The 16,521-nt window shown below is 44.0% G+C and overlaps 1 protein-coding gene and 1 long non-coding RNA gene across 2 annotated transcripts in view; one reads left to right on the plus strand and one right to left on the minus strand.

The window, feature by feature from the left end:
* Positions 1 to 465: 465 nt before the first annotated feature.
* Positions 466 to 13,220, minus strand: LOC132536771 (uncharacterized). Its single transcript, XR_009548293.1, has 4 exons — positions 13,153 to 13,220; positions 9,733 to 9,950; positions 966 to 1,016; positions 466 to 621 (listed from the first exon to the last, which is right to left on the minus strand). It is a non-coding gene; the product is annotated as an uncharacterized LOC132536771 (long non-coding RNA).
* The window catches only part of BBS2 (Bardet-Biedl syndrome 2), a 39,903-nt gene continuing 36,377 nt past the window's right edge, over positions 12,996 to 16,521 (plus strand). Inside the window, exon 1 of the mRNA XM_060185518.1 lies at positions 12,996 to 13,185. Coding sequence (XP_060041501.1) covers positions 13,069 to 13,185 — 117 coding nt within the window. The 5' untranslated portion in view covers positions 12,996 to 13,068. The remainder of the gene's footprint in view (positions 13,186 to 16,521) is intronic.

Below are 16,521 nucleotides of genomic sequence, written 5' to 3' on the forward strand. Positions count from 1 at the left end.
GATTGACTTGTGTCTAAGTGAGGTAATTAAAGGGTTCACAGTGATAGAAGTTAACAGTTGTTTCAGTAGTCTTTTAATCCCTGAGTTGGAGCTCAGTGATTTAAAAGCCTCTTTTTTTTTTTCCTTCTCTGTAGGCTATGGGAGCCTGAGGACTTCTAAACTATAAGTAGGCTTCTTAGTTTAATCACTGACTCCTGACCAAGAGATAAGGCAGGGTGTGGCAGAGATAGTCCAGTGGTTATGCAAAGAGATATTCACAGCCCCACAGCTATGCCACCGAGGTATAGGTCTCCTGAGTTTCCTGGTTAGAGCTCTGTCCCCTGGTGTCCCTCCCTGTTGCTGCTCCAAATTCTGAGGGCAGTAACAATGGAGACTCAGAGTTGCACTTGGTGAGTCTCCGGGGAGTCCTCTCTTCCCTTCAGCTGTCCCCTTGTAGGTGGAACAGACTGGAGGTGGTGTCTCAACTGATAAACCGCCGGACTGTTACCAGCCACTTAGTCTCTCCCTAGGCTCCTCTCTGTCACCAGCCACATGTGTTTGCACTCACTGGTGATTTGGTGGGTTCTTGTAGTCGTTCTAGTCCTGTCTTGTTTCAGTTCCAGGTGGTCCCCTTTGGTATTCCTAGTTGATCCGGAAGAGCATAGGAGACAAATTTCCCACCTTTTATAATGATCTGAGTCATATGGGATCATGACACCTTAACGACCTTTTTAACTTAATTATTTCCTCAAAGACCCAGTTTTTTCTTCTTTTTTCTTTTTCTTTTTTGATAGAGAGAGAAGCAGAGAGAGTAAAAGATACCACAGCACTGAAACATTTTTTGTGAGGTAGGGGCTGTGCTTAAACCTGAGTCATGTGCATGGCAAAGTGGCACACTATCCAAGTGAGCTATTTTGTTGGCCCAAAGACCTGATCTCTAAACAGAGTCAAAAATTAAAACACTGGGAGTTAGAATTCCAACTTACCTTTCCTTCCTTCTTCCTTTATTTCTTCCTTCTTTCCTTCCTTTCTTTTTTCTGGAATGGGGAAACAAAAACTGAGCTCATCAAAGGTAACTGGGACTTTTCCTTATTGTCCCTGTCTCTAACCTGCATTGGCTTCCTAAATTTTGTCAAGTACTATAAATAGTACCTCCAGTCAATTCTCAGAGTCCCAGTGGAGCATGTCTTATCTGAGTGTGTGTTAAATAATTAAAATTTTATTTATTTATTTTTTGCCTCCAGATATATTGCAAAGGGTCAGTGCCAGCACTACAAATCCACAGCTCCTAGAGGCCATTTTTTCCATTTTATTGGATAGGACAAAGAGAAATTGATAGAGGAGGGGAAGATAGAGAGGGGGGAAGAGAAAGACAGACACCTGCAGACTTGCTTTACTACTTGTGAAGTGGTTCCCCACCACCCCCCTTCAGGTGGGGAGCTGAGACTTAAACCTGCATCCTTATGTGGGTCCTTGCACTTTGTACTATATCAACTTAACTCAGTGTGTCATCACCCAGACTCCAAATAGTTTGTTTTTAATGGAAGACACATAGAAAGGACACAAGGAAAAGGAGATAGAGGGAGAGGGAGGGAGAGGGGATGGGGAAGAGAGACGGAGAGACACCAAAGCATTGCTTAACTCTAGCTTATGGTGATGCTGGGGATTGAACCTGGGACCTCAGAGCCTCAGCCATGAAAGGCTTTCTACCTTCTGAAGTTTTTCTCTCTCTCTGTGTGTGTGTGTGTGTGTGTGTGTGTGTGTGCGTTTTAATATGAACTTATTTATGAGAGATAATAAGAGACCAGAGCTTGGCTTAATTTTGGCTTATGGTAGGGTTGGAAATTGAACCTGGGACCTTGGAGCCTCAGGCAGGAGTCTTCTATGTAACTATCATACTATCTATATAGTTATATCAATACTACGAAGACTTCCGTGACTTACAGGTGCTGTAGCACCTTGGCTGGCTTCTTTTAGTTTATTTTTCCAAAGGGAGTGGGGTGGGGAGAAGAGGAAAAGGAAGGAAGGAAGGAAGGAAAGGAGACAGACAAGAAAAAGACAGACTTGATCTTTACTTCCTAGTATCTTCTGCTGAGGAGTTTCCTAGTTGTCACTAGACATCATGTCTGCTTTCAAGCTCTGTTCTTCTCAGAGAAGAATCCCTTAAGGAAAGAGAAATGGCAACGTGTGCTCCAATGGGCAAAGGAGTTAGGAATTCAGCCCCTCATCACTGGGTGATGATTCTCGCCTTAGTAAGAAACCCCAGACTAATGTTCTCTCTTGTCCCTTCCTAGGTAGAAATGCCATGGTTGTTGAAATGGAACTTCGAATTTCTGGTACTCTGTTCTACTCTCTGAAGATTTGGGGCTCAGATCTGCAAGACAGCTCCCAGGTCCCACCTACAGGCATTCATACCAAGGTAGAAAAGAAACACATCTTCCAGAGCAGGTGCCCCTGAGTTGGCCTCCTTCCCAAACAAGTAGTTAATAAAGCTGAGTCAAGTCTCAGCCAGCGTCTGATGCTGCCCACACCCAGGTATGGCCCCAGGGGAGCTATAAAGAGCAGCCAGGGTGGAAACTGGAACTGACTCCAGCTATCAGCTTTGATCTGAACGTGGAGAGAACTTGAGGGCGGGCTAGGCCAGGAGCCGGTTCCTCTGCTCCTTGCTAGACTCACTACATCCCATTGTGGCCTGTCATTTCAAAATCTTTCCATTGTCCTGGCGCAACTATGTTGTCACTGTCAGCACACCCCTGGCCAGGTCTTTCCTTCGTACTATTCCCCACCATGGGTGTGGCAGGTGGAGATAAAAGCAAGGAGGAGTTTTTCCATCAATTCTAACAACAACAGACTAAAGAGAAGTAGATATGTAGATAAAAAAATTTAAAAGTCACAGCTTATGTAAGATATATAGGTATTTCAAAACCAAAAGGTTATGCTTAGGCGTATTGCACCAAAGTAAAAGACTCTGGGGTGGGGTGGGGAGAACGCAGGTCCAAGAAGGATGACAGAGGACCTAGTGGGGGTTGTATTGTTATATGGAAAACTGAGAAATGTTATGCATGTACAAACTATTGTACTTACCATTCAATGTAAAACATTAATTCCCCAATAAAGAAAATAAAAAAATTTTAAAAAAGGTTATACTTAAAGCCAGATGATGTTAGAAAGAACACTACAACCATCTAATAAAAATTAAACAACTGGGAGTTGGGCGTTAGCACAGCAGGTTAAGCGCACGTGGCGCAAAGTGCAAGGACCTGCGTAAGGATCCCAGCTCGAGACCCCGGCTCCTCACCTGCAGGGGAGTCGCTTCACAGGCAGTGAAGCAGGTCTGCAGGTGTCTGTCTTTCTCTCCCCCTCTTTGTCTTCCCCTCCTCTCTCCATTTCTCTCTGTCCTATCCAACAACGATGACATCAATAACAACAATAACTACAACAATAATGAAAAACAACAAGGGCAACAAAAAGGAAAATAAATAAATAAATATAAAAAATTAAAGATCTTTTTGCTATTTCTGAGTGTAAATTTTTTTATGAATTTTTGGAGAGGCCATTGTGATCTCTGAATACTGTTAAACAAAATCCTGTCTTCTATTTTTTTTTTAAAGAGTCTGTTGAGGATATGATACACAACATTGTCTTTTTAAGAGTGATTGATTATGAGAGACAGCATAAGAAGGGAGGGAAAGAGGGAGGGAGAAAGAGAAAACCAGGTCACTGTTCAGCTCAGACATAAAGTGATACCAAGGGTTGAGTCTGTGGTCTCTGGGGCCTAGGTCATACAAGCTGGTGCTCTAACAAGGGAGAGTTATCTCCCTAGCCAGGACAGCACTGCCTCAGTCCAGTATGAACAAAAATTAAGTGACTAGTGAGGTGATTTAGAGGAAGAGTCTATGATTTGAATGCACACATGAGGCCTTGAGTTCAATTCCCTGATGCCACGTGGTACCAGGAAAGACCAAAATAAAGTATCATAAATATAGCAGGGCACTCTTCTGATCTCTCAACAAAAAGGTATTCAGGAACATTTTATTTCTAGTCATATGTTTACAAATGGTAACAGATACCCCCCCCCCCCATTCCTGCATCCTTTTTTGGCTGTGGGAGTCTCAGGCTTGCCCAGAAGCATGAACCATACTTAGAATCATGCTTAGACTCTCAAGCAAGGTCTGTGGGTGTCACGGTATCAAATACCCTTTCTCAATGTTAAGAGCACAAAACTATACAATCCACTCTCTATTTTCCATAAGGAAAAAGCTATGCAAACTTATAGGGTAGCACTGATAAAGTGAGGTGGTGTGCGACAGACTTGGGGCTAAGAGCAGAGGCCTTTCTTGAGGAAGAAGCTGGTGTAGACACATGGAAGCCCGGCTTGAAAAGATCCGGAAGGTGAGCATTCCATGGAAGAGTAACTGTAAGGTGGGGTGTAGGTCCTGCCATAGAAGTTTTCTAAAGCATGAATAAACCGTTGTTCATTCACCAAATCTTGGTGGTGGTGGTGGTGGTGGTGGTGGTGGTGGTGGTGGTGGTGGTGGTGGTGGTGGTGGTGGTGGTGTTTCATGACTCGCGTCTTTTCAGAGAGAAAAACTGAGAGAGACTGCAGCAGTAAAGCTTCCGCAGTGTCATGGGGGTCTGGGGCTCAAACATGAGTTACACATATGGCAAAGCAGATGCTTTCCCAGAGGAGCTACCTCACCAGCTCTCATTCACCAAAGTCTTTAAACATACTTATGTGCCAGACCTGTTGAAGGTGCCTGAATATTTCCTGCAGAGGCAACAAGAATACTGTGCAACAGTTAACAGTCCAGTTATCTCCCACCCCTGCCCTTGTTTCACTTTTACTCCTGGGGTGTGTGGCTCAGCTTCCTCTTCTTCCTCAGCTGGCCTGTCTCATCCCCTGACTGTGGTTTTCATGAAATGGGCAAATCTCCCTGATTTGGGTGTTCTCCTAGGAGTAGGAGGCTCGTTTTCTAGCAAATAGAAGTCATATTCTCCATTATCAGTTGTGACCAGGAATAGAGTGATACCTTCACTTCCACTACCTAGGATGGAAAGAACTACTAGTTTTTGAGCTCTGCTACAAGTGGGTAAGACTGTTCCAGAGGAGCCCGGGAGGTGACACTGTAGCTAGAGTGCCTGATTTGCAAGCATGAGGTCCTGAGTTCTGTCCCTGACATTACATATGCCAAGAATGATATTCTGGTTCTTTCCTCTTTCATAACGAAAAGATGCAGAGCTACACTCCAGTGTAAAGAGGCAGACCAAAGCCAAAAAAGAATAAAACCAGCAAGTGGAGGTTTGCTTTTAGTATATGACAGACTGGAAAGTGATTTCTTTTCTATTTCTTCTTTGTTCCCATGAATGAGTGACAGAAGAAATTGGTGGGACAGCCTCACTGCACTGCCCACAGCAGACATATAGTTTCTTTCTTTTTTAGATATTTCATTTACTTTTATTTACTTTGAATAGAGATAGAGAAAAAATCGAGAGAAAAGAAGGAGGAAGGGAGAAAAGGAGAGAAAGAGCTAGGGAGGAAGAGAACAAGAAAGAGAGAGAGAAAGAGAGAGGGAGAAAGACCTGCAACTGCTTCACCACTCTGGTGGGGACTGGGGGCTTGAACCTAGGTCCTTGCACACAGGTGCATCACCATCCGCCCTCCTCCCCACACTACACAGATAGTTTCTGAGGAGTCAGGTGAGGAAGAATTGAAGGCTAGAACCTATGTTGGGCTGTGATCTCTGGTCTCTGCCTCTATACAGATAGGAAGGTTTAAAAAAAAAAACACTTCATGGTATTAATTAATCATGGAGGGTATTAATGGTTTACAGTACACTTGTTGACACACAGGTACAACTTCTCATCTCCCTGTGATAAATGTCTGCGAAACAGTCTCTCCCCCAACCTTAAACCCCCTTCAAGTGTCTGGGGGTAGCTTAAGGTTGGGGTGGGCTGAGGGATGTCTTAAATCTTTTTTTCAGAGACACCCGTAGACCTCCTTCACCGCCTGTGAAGCGACTGCCTTGCAGGTAGGGATCCGGGGCTCGAACCAGGATCCTCATGCTAGTCCTTGTGCTTTGCGCCACGTGCACTTAACCTGCTGCGCTACCGCCTGACTCCCTGTTTTATTATTATTATTATTACTGTTGTAGTTTTTATTGTTGTTGAGGATGTCTTAAATCTTAAGGCAGGTTCTGGGAGAAAAAGGGTGAGGAGAGGCCTCTGACCTCTGAAATTCACAAATAGCCTCTCACCATACATACTACATAATTTTAAAGTTGTCTGCATTATAAGTAGAGTTTGTCAGGAAAGCAGCAACGACCACAATGCATAAAGGAAGAGGCAGAAGTCCTTTTCTGTGCCACCTCTTTTCCAGTTCACGCTCCAGGTGTTAGCTCTAGGACCGTTTATAAATAAATAAATAAATAAATAAATATAAGTAAAAGAAAGTGGCCTGGGAGAACTTTGTACCCCACCTCCCTCCAGGTCTCTAATGGGGACTCTGGAGGTCACTGAACCTAAACCTTCATTCTTTGCACCTGCACACCCTCTAGTGGGGATGCTCTGAATACACAAGGTAACTTCAGGGCAGGTGGCTGCATGGCATGAGCTCCACCTACAAATCAGGATGGAAAGTCTTGTTCTCTCTCACTTACCCCATGAGATCACAACTGGAAAACCAACAAACAACAAACAAATATCCAACTGTTTCTAAGACTTGTGAGAAGTAAGGTGGTTATTTTTGGGAGGCGGGGAAATGAGGACACAGAACTTTGGTGGTGGGTGTGGTGTGGCACTGTACCTTGTAATCTTACAATCTTGCAAAATACCACTGATAGTAAAGGAAAAGTAATAAAAAACCTATTATTAATCACCAATTTAAAAAATGAAGGAAAAGGGGGACTGGGTGGTGGTGCACCTGGTTGAGCGCACGTTACAATGCTCAAAGACCCAGGTTCAAGCCCCCAGTCCCCACCTGCAGGGGGATAGCTTTGCAAGTGGTGATGCAGGGCTGCAGGTGTCTTTCAGTTTCTTTTCCTCTCTGTCTTCCCCTTCCTTTCAACTTCTGGCTGTCTCTATCTAATAAATAAATAAAGAAAATAAAAAATTTATTTAAAAAATGAAGGAAAAACAAAAGATCACAACTAGTGATGGAATCAGGAACAATGCCACTTGACAAAACAAACAAAAAGCCACCACTGTCATTTTCAGTAGTGATCCTAGCTAGCTAAAGGCTCTCCCAGAGATAATAATAATAGCCTCGTGCAGACAAATATAATAATCCATTTATAGAAACCCATATTAAATTCTGGGCATTGCCTCTAAGTGCATTATTTAAATTAGCTTGTCTAATTATCATAACAGCACTCCTGAGAAGTTCTTTTTTTTTTTTTTTAATTTAAGATAGTGTAATTTTTCACCCATCCAAAAAGATCTGTGTACACATATGTTCTTGGCAGCACAATTTGTAATAGCCAAAACCTGGAAGCAACCCAGGTGTCCAACAAATGGTGACTTCACCGTTTTCAGCTGATCTTGGATGGACCTTGAAAAATTCATGTTAAGTGAAATAAGTCAGAAACAGAAGGATGAGTATGGGATGATCTCACTCTCAGGCAGAAGTTGAAAAATAAGATCAGAAAAGAAAACACAAGTAGAACCTGAACTGGAATTGGCATATTGTACCAAAGTAAGAGAGTATAGGTCCAAGAAGGATGACAGAGGACCTAGTAGGGGTTATATTGTTATATGGAAAATTGTGAAATGTTATGCATGTACAAACTATTGTATTTACTATTGAATGTAAAACATTAATTCCCCAATAAAGAAATTAAAAAAGAAAAAAATGAATAAAAAAGAGTGTAATTTTTTAATTTTTATTTTTATTTACTTATTGCCTCTTGTTGCCCTTGTTGTTTTATTGTTGTAGTTGTTGTTGTTACTGATGTCAATACTGGACAGGACAGAGAGAAATGGAGAGAGGAGGGGAAGACAAAGGAGGAGAAAAAGAGAGACACCTGCAGACCAGCTTCACTGCCTGTGAAGCGACTCCCCTGCAGGTGGGGAGCCGGGGGCTGAGAAGTTATTTCTATCAACAGACCTATTCTACAAGAGGACGAGGTGGTCAGGAAATTCCTGGCAGGAGACAGCTCATGTCAGATGAGCAGTTCAGGCTCTGAAATAGGACCAGCTGATTTGTCAACTCAGTTCTGCTACTTATTAGCCTTATGACCATAGACTCATGTTATATAAACTCTTGTGACTCAGTCTCCTCTCTTCTAAAATAGGGGCAATAAATGGAACTTCCTTTTGGAAGATGGAGGGTAGCTGGGAGGATTAAACAGGCTTGTATGGTGACTACATGACACAGAAGGTGCTCCAGATATGTGAATGTTGTGTTTAGGTGGCAGGCCCAAGTCTCAGCTCATGGAGATGGAATTTGAACCCAGGTCTGCATGCAGATGGGGCTTGTGGACTTCTAACCCAGAGTCCACTAGCTCCCGTGAAGTAGTGTATAAAAATAATTTTAAATATTTGTACCAGGTCTAAAGGACATCTATAAATTCCAGGTTTGATCCGCCTCCATTTCTTCAGGTTTGCAAGGCCTTGGGGGTCTTTAAGCAAATTAACTTTTTTTTTAAAAGAATTTATTTATTTATTAATGAGAAAGCTAGGAGGAGAGAGAGAAAGAACCAGACATGACTCTGGTACATGTGCTGCCGGGGACTGAACTCAGGACCTCATGCTTGAGAGTCTGATGCTTTATCCACTGTGCTACCTTCCTCCCAGGTCACTAAGCAAGTTAACTTTTTACTCCTTTCCCTCACCCCTATGGGCTTACACATTCTCCCTCTCATGGACTACACACACACCCAAATTGTTAACTCTACCTTTGTGTGCTGTTATAGTTTAACAGAGAAACTCATATCAGAATTTGGGGCCCAGAACTTCTAGCGTGAGCTAATTCTGTGTCCGCACCAATAAACTCAGTTTTCCTGCACATCAGATGTCATGTCTTTTGCTCACTGATTCTTCATTTACACCCCTACTCCCCAAGCCTGGGGGGCCTCAGTGATGTTAGTTAGGGTTGTAAGTATTCCCTCTGAGGGGCCAGGTTTTTTGGTGGGGGTGGGGTGGGGAGAGCGAAGGTGTCATAGTAGATAGAGATGACGATGGGACTGTTGGTAGGATGGGACTGACGCAGCTCTAAATTGCTGTTTCTGCCTTTTCAAAGGAAAGCCTCAAATCCTCTGTCCTCACCACTGCTAGCAGGAAAGAGGGATGATTCACTCCCTTCTGGTTCCTTGTTGACCCTAATTATGGTTGAGCCCCTAAGACTCAAATATCTCCAATATGGCAAATGATACGTTTGCCTGGGGGAAGTGATCAGAGCACCAAGGAAGGGCAGCTGCCTCCTGAGTGTGGGAGCAGCCATGATAGACTGGGGGATGTCCAATCATCTTCAAAGATGGGAGAGAGCTGGGAAGTCAGGGGGAGGACACTGAGGTAGAGGGCGACTGTGAGCAGAGGCAGAGAGGTTCGGAATAGCTTCTGACAAGTAATCAAGTGTGAGGCAAGAGGCAGCACAAGATGAAACAGCGGAAGAGCTGTCACACTTTGGAGATCTTCATGAAATTTGTCAAAGAGCTTTAGGCCTTTTGGGTTGGAAATGGGGAACCAAGGGAGACTTGTGAAGAAAAGAGGTGACCCCTGCTAGTGTTGTCATCTGTAAGCTAGGATAATAGGACTTACCTTGTAGATTACTGTAGGATTGAGTGAGAGGATCCATGTCCTTTGAATGGCATCTAGAAACTGATCTGTGTTAGTGATGCTGTTACTGACTACAATGTCCTGTTAGAAAGAACAATTGTAAAGCCACAGCCCTCCAACTAAGTTCACAGAGTGAGGTTTAGCTATTCATCAGACGTCAAGACTCCTGTGGAGATCCAGTAGGTCATGGATTCGTCTGCCTGTAAAAGAGGAAAACTTGTCAGTGTGACTTGCAGCCCTAGGGGATGTGGCCTCTCCTGCAACTTTTTTTTTTTTTTTTTCTAATTCACTGGGCTCCAACTATATTGTCTTCTTCCTGATTCTTAAGTATGCCCAACTTGGGCTCTTGCTGTTTCATCTGTCTGGAATGCCCTACCTCCAAGTAGTCTAATGACTGCTGTTTTTTTTTCTTTTTCTTTTTTTCTTTTTGAGAGAAAAGGACAGAGAAACACCAGAGCACCGATCAGCTCTGGCTTATGGTGGTGCGGGAGACAGAACCTGGGACTTCAGAGCCTCACGTATGACAGTCTCTTTGCATAACCATTATGCTATCTAACCCCGCCCTGCTGCTTTTTTTTTTTTTTTAGAAATTTAGGGATTTAAAAAAAAATTATTTTTATTTTTTATACTTATTTATTCCCTTTTGTTGTCCTTTTTTATTGTTGTAGTTATTATTGCGGTTGTTGTTGGATAGGACAGAGAGAAACAGAGGAGGGGAAGACAGAGAGGGGGAGAGAAAGACAGGCACCTGCAGACCTGCTTCACCGCCTGTGAAGTGACTCCCCTGCAGGTGGGGAACCGGGATCCTTACACCCGTCCTTGCACTTTGCCACCTGCGCTTAACCCGCTTTGCTACCGCCCAACTCCCACTGCTTTTTTTCTTATAAAGCTCTTGGTTCTAATGGCACTTCCTCAGAGATGCCTTCCCTGAGGCCCACCACATCAGCCTTATTGCCAGGTAAAATGATCTTAGTTGCTTTCTTTTTTTTTTTTTTTTCCTCTATTGCTCTCTAGTCCTGTGTTACAGGTTAAATTGCGACAGACTCCCCCATTTATTTGTTGAAGTGCTAACATCCAGGACCTCAGAATGTGACTGTAATTAGAGATAGTACCTTTAAAAAAGGTGAGAGTGGTCTGGGAAGTGGTGTAGTGATAAAGCTTTGGACTCTCAAGCATGAGGTCCTCAGTTTGATCCCTGGCAGCACATGTGCCAAAGTGATATCTGGTTCTTCCTCTCTCCTCCTCTTTCTCATTAATAAATAAAAATCTTTTAAAAAAACTTTTTAAAAGGTGATAAATTAAAATAGGCCTTAATTGAACCTTAATTGACTAGCGTCCTTTTCAGAAGAGAAAATTTGGATATGAGGGGTCCATGTACAGAGACAACCACATGAAGAGGTAGCAAGAGGGTGGCCATTTGCTAGGAGAAAAAGGTTCAGGAGAAACCAACTGTATTAGCAACTTGATTGTGTATTCCCAGCCCCCAAAATTGTGATCACATAACTTTCCATTATTTAAGTCATTTGATGCGAGGAATTTTTACTAGGGAAGTATATTAACAAGTTAACACTACTAGGATGTAAATTCCACAGGGGTATAAATGATGTCTTTCTCATTCACCATAGTATCCCTAGCTTCTTGAACACTGCCTCTCACAAATTTCAATAAATGACAACAAATGGGACTATCTAAATAGATACCTGTATTGCAGATGTATTGCTTTCACTTTGTCTCTGAGAGATGTGACCTGCCACTCCATGATCACCTATTAGCACAGTGGAATGGATTCAGTTTGCAGAAGACTTTGTGGAGTTAGTCTGGGGACTGAGGAGAAAGGGAATTCACAAAACAAAATTCTAATTGACAACCGCTGGTGGATAGACTCGGGGAAATTTCTACTATAGGACTGTGGAATCTAGTCAGGCTATGGAAAAAGGAGTAGGGCAGAAAGGGACTGAGAGAACTCAGAACAAGGCTTTTTGGAGCAGATCTACAAAGTCATTGGCTCAGGTTCTACATCCTATCAATGTCCTCAGATTACAGCCTTTTTAGGCACTGTGGACAGAACAAAATCCTACGGTCCCACTGATCATTTGAGATATTCCTGGCCTTGGAAACTGTTGAACTGATGGTGGAGGAAGCCTCAATTCAGCAAAATAAGCAGTTAGCTCTGCTGTGAAGATGTCCAGCTCCAAGGTCAGCATCCCTACATGTAGTTTAACAGTTGTTGAAAGACGAAGCCAAAGATAAGTCGCACAGTCTGACCTTCACCTCTGCAGAAAGTCCTCTCTAGGGAGTCGGGCAGTAGCACAGTGGGTTAAGCGCACGTGGCGCAAAGCGCAAGGACCAGCGTATCCATCCCGGTTCGAGCCCCCAGCTCCCCACCTGCAGGGGAGTCACTTCACAAGTGGTGAAGCAGGTCTGCAGGTGTCTGTCTTTCTCTCCCCCTCTCTGTCTTCCCCTCCTCTCTCCATTTCTCTCTGTCCTATCCAACAACGACATCAATAACTAACAATAATAATAACTACAATAAAAAACACAAGGGAATATTTAAATTTTTTTTAAAAAGTAAAGTCCTCTCTAAAATACAAAGAAATCTATATAGGCCCCAGTTCTTGTGCTATTCTCCCCAATAGGTGACGACTAACTCTGCAAAGAGCTTACTTCTTGTCACTGCACACACTGCATTCCTCCTAAAATACCCTTTTTGTGTGTGTGCTGAAAATGATGCGGCTCTTTGTGTGCACATTCCTCAACTGTACTAACACCACTCTGGCATATGTGGCGCTAGGCACTGCACTTTGAGCCTCATACATACAAGTTGTCTAAGGTTCTAGCTACTGAATGCCCCATGCCAGGATACTAAGCCGTATGTTTTGTTATTTAGCGCATGTTATAATGAGGCTACCATTAACAGTCAACGACAGTTTGGGTGGTTTAGCAATGCGTGGGATCTGGAAGGGTGCTATTTGATTGGGTGTGGAAGAAACAAAGTCCGAGTATCACGTCTATCTACACAGTCGGAGTGCAGCAACAAAACTACTCAGGAGGACTTAGAAGTACCACTCCAGCCTTACTACCAATAGAGCCCTCAGCGCGCAGCCGCAGACAGTTTTGGACGGGTTTGCGCAACCGCACAGGAACTGGGCGGGTCTGCGCAGCCGCAGTGGGAACCGCGGCTCAACGCACGACTTGCACGGTTTAGCGCCGTGTCTGAGGCGGTTAGAGCAGGCGGCTCTCGGCGACCTCACCGCGTGAGGCCGGCTCCGCTGCCACCGCCCCGGGGTGCAGCCCTCATCCCATTGAGCTTCCGCCATCATGCTGCTGCCCGTGTTCACCCTGAAACTGCGCCACAAAATCATCCCCCGCATGGTGGCCGTCGGGCGCTACGACGGGACTCACCCGTGCTTGACGGCCGCCACCCAAGCCGGCAAGGTAACGGCTCTCACCGCATGAAGCCCCGCGATCCCACCCCTCGTCCTGACTCCGCCCCCCACCCGGACTCGGGCTCGTATTCTGACTCCGCCCCCAGCCTGGGTTGCCTGGCAACCGTTCTGTAACCAGCTGTGTGTCCTGCTTGGGTTCCGGTGGGAAGAGCTGTGTTAGCAAACCTTTCTACCACCTTACAGCGCCTCTCGCGCCACGCGAGGGGTGTGTGTGTGTGTGGGGGGGAATTAAAAAAAAAACTTCTAAGCTAAATGACTCAAATTGCAGTTTTGACACAACCTCCCCTCCCTTCCCCGATTTACTTAGCAATGGATGTTTTATTACAAGCCGAGTATCCAAGAGTGGGAGTCACAGAGATGGGAAAGACATGGCCATTAGGGTTTGTTGTTCTTTTAAAGAACACCTTTGTACTAGTTGTTGCGGATTCAGAGAGAAAGCTGGGCACCCACTCACGAAATGCTTATATACTCCAGAGGGGTCAACAGGCAAGGCAAACCAGGCACTATGTATTAATGAAGATGTGCCTCAAATACGTGGAATCCAATGACACCAAGCATAGTAATGTTTAACAGGCACAAAACCTTACTACTTTAATTATCTCTTGTGTGCTTGCCAAAGGGCAGTGTACTTAATAATAGTATCTACTTTATGGGTTTGTTAGGACTAAATTAATGAATACACGTAGGGCACTTAGCATATAGGAAATAGTCACTAATTGTTAGCTGTTACTTTCTTTTTATTACTTCCACTTGAGTGATAGAGATTCAGAGAGGTTTAAAGTAATGCTCGAGGCTTCTAAATGAGAAAGTGGTGGGAAATGAGGTAATAGCATATGTTCCCTGACCCCACTGTGCATTTCATAAAGTAGCATATAATGAATGACCTGTGATTTTTTTAAGACACTTCTGTCAATGTCATATGTTATCTCACATGATAGGTCTTAAGATGCTTAAGTAAAAAGTCATTAAGCAGTAAAGTGGAGTAAAGCACTTTGTACAACAAATTTAAAAAAGAAAATTATTGTTGAAAATTCTGCCAGTGCACAGCAACTAAATAAATGAACTGAAAACAGTTCATCGATATTTACACAACATCTAATTTATTGAGGATTTACTGTGTTCTCATCTGCAGGAACAAAGATGAACGTGACATATATTTCACTCCCTTGGAGTTTACATTTGAGGAGAGAAAAATACATGTGTTTCACACACATGCACATATTCTGTGTCTCCTTTGTGGCGGGGGGGGGGGGGGGGGGGGGGGACGACGGACAGAGTAAGGGGCTGGGCATGATGGGAGATTGCTATTTTATCTATTTTTTTAAAAAATATTTATTTTATTTATTCCCTTTTGTTGCCCTTGTTGTCTTATTGTTGTAGTTATTATTGTAGTTGTCGTCGTTGTTGGATAGGACAGAGAGAAATGGAGAGAGGAGGGGAAGACAGAGAGGAGGAGAGAAAGATAGACACCTGCAGACCTGCTTCACCGCCTGTGAAGGGACTCCCCTGCAGGTGGGGAGCCGGGGTTCGAACCGGGATCCTTATGCCGGTCCTTGTGCTTTGCGCCACCTGTGCTTAACCCGCTGCGCCACAGCCCAACTCCCTATTTTATCTATTTTTATTTTATTTATAAAAGGAAACACTGACAAAACCATAGGATAAGAAGGGTACAACTTCACACAATTCCCACTACCAGAACTCTGTATCCCATCCCCTCCCCTGATAGCTTTCTTATTCTTTAACCCTCTGGGAGTATGGACCCAGGGTCATTATGGAATGCAGAAGGTGGAAGGTCTGGCTTCTGTAATTACTTCCCCGCTGAACATGGGTGTTGACAGGTCCGTCCATACTCCCAGCCTGTCTCTCTCTTTCCCTAATGGGGCAGGGCTCTGGGGAATCAGAGAGATTGCTGTTTTAGACAGGGTGATCAGATTGGTTTCAGCTGAAATAATAGTTGATCAGAGGTGTGACAGAAATTCGGAAGCAAGCCCTGCAGAAAAGTGGACTAAGTGCTTTCCAGGCAGAAGGATTAGGAAGTACAAAGACCTTTTGCAGGAGATTTCTTGGGTTGTTCCAGGAGCTCAGAGAGCCTATAATGAAGTATATAATGAAGAGCCTATAATGAAGAGCCTATAATGCAGACTTTGGGGTGTGTGTGTGTGTGTTTCCTATAGTATTTGGTAGGACAGAGAGAAATTGAGAGGGGAAGGGGTAAAGAGAGAGAGAGAGGAGACACTTGTGGACTTGCTTCACCGATTGTGAAGCATCCTCACTGCAAGTGGGAGTGGGGACTTGAACCTGGGTCCTAGTGCATAGTACTATGTATGCTTAACCACCACTGCCTGGCCCCAAAACCTTGGTTTTGATTAACTTGGTGATGGGATCTGATTTGTGTTTTAGATAAGGGGTAGGAAATCCTCAACCTGCAGATCCTATTATCATTTGTTATTGCGCTGCCAAGGCAACTGTAAATGCAATTTGAAATTCATTAAGTTGGGGATTTTTTCATAGCAATGTGAAGTGATAAATTTTTAATTTATTATTTATTAGAATAGAGATAGAGAAATTTAGAGGGAAGGGGAAGTAGAGAGGGAGAAGAGGAGAGAGAGAGAGATGCATCTGCAGCACTGCTTTACTACTTATGAAACTTTCCTTCTGCAGGTAGAGACTGAAGGGTTTGAACCTGAGTCCTTGCAGATTGTAATGATGCACTCAACTGGGTGTGTCCCTGCCCGACCCCGAAGAGTCAGTATTTAAGTTGATAATTTTGTATAGCCTGTGAATGAGTTATAAATATCCAAATGACCCTGGGCAGATAAAAGGTTTCCTACCCCTGTTGTATATAAAGGATACCTGACTGGTACATAGAGGGTGAACTGAAATGCAAAGATGTGAGTGTACAGTAAGATGCAGGGAGGTGGGTGTGGAGGTAGAAGCAGGAAGATCAGGCAGAGTTTCCACATACTTTTGTTAGAATGTAACCTAAAGTGGGAGGTAGTAGTACTTGATTTGAAGCCTGTTCTAAAGAAGGTGGGAAGGCTAGACAAGGACGTGTCTTTAAAAAGATTGATAATATGGAGGTCGGGCGGTAGTGCAGCGGGTTAAGCGCACGTGGCGCAAAGCGCGAGGACCGGCTTAAGGATCCTGGTTCAAGCCCCCGGCTCCCCACCTGTAGAGGAGTCGCTTCACAGGCAGTGAAGCAGGTCTGCAGGTGTCTGTCTTCCTCTCCCCCTCTCTGTCTTCCCCTCCTCTCCATTTCTCTCTGTCCTATCCAACAACAAATGATATCAACAATAACAACTACAACAAGGCTACAACAACAAGG

The sequence above is a fragment of the Erinaceus europaeus genome, chromosome 2 (genome assembly GCF_950295315.1).
Source record: "Erinaceus europaeus chromosome 2, mEriEur2.1, whole genome shotgun sequence".
NCBI lineage: Eukaryota > Metazoa > Chordata > Mammalia > Eulipotyphla > Erinaceidae > Erinaceus > Erinaceus europaeus.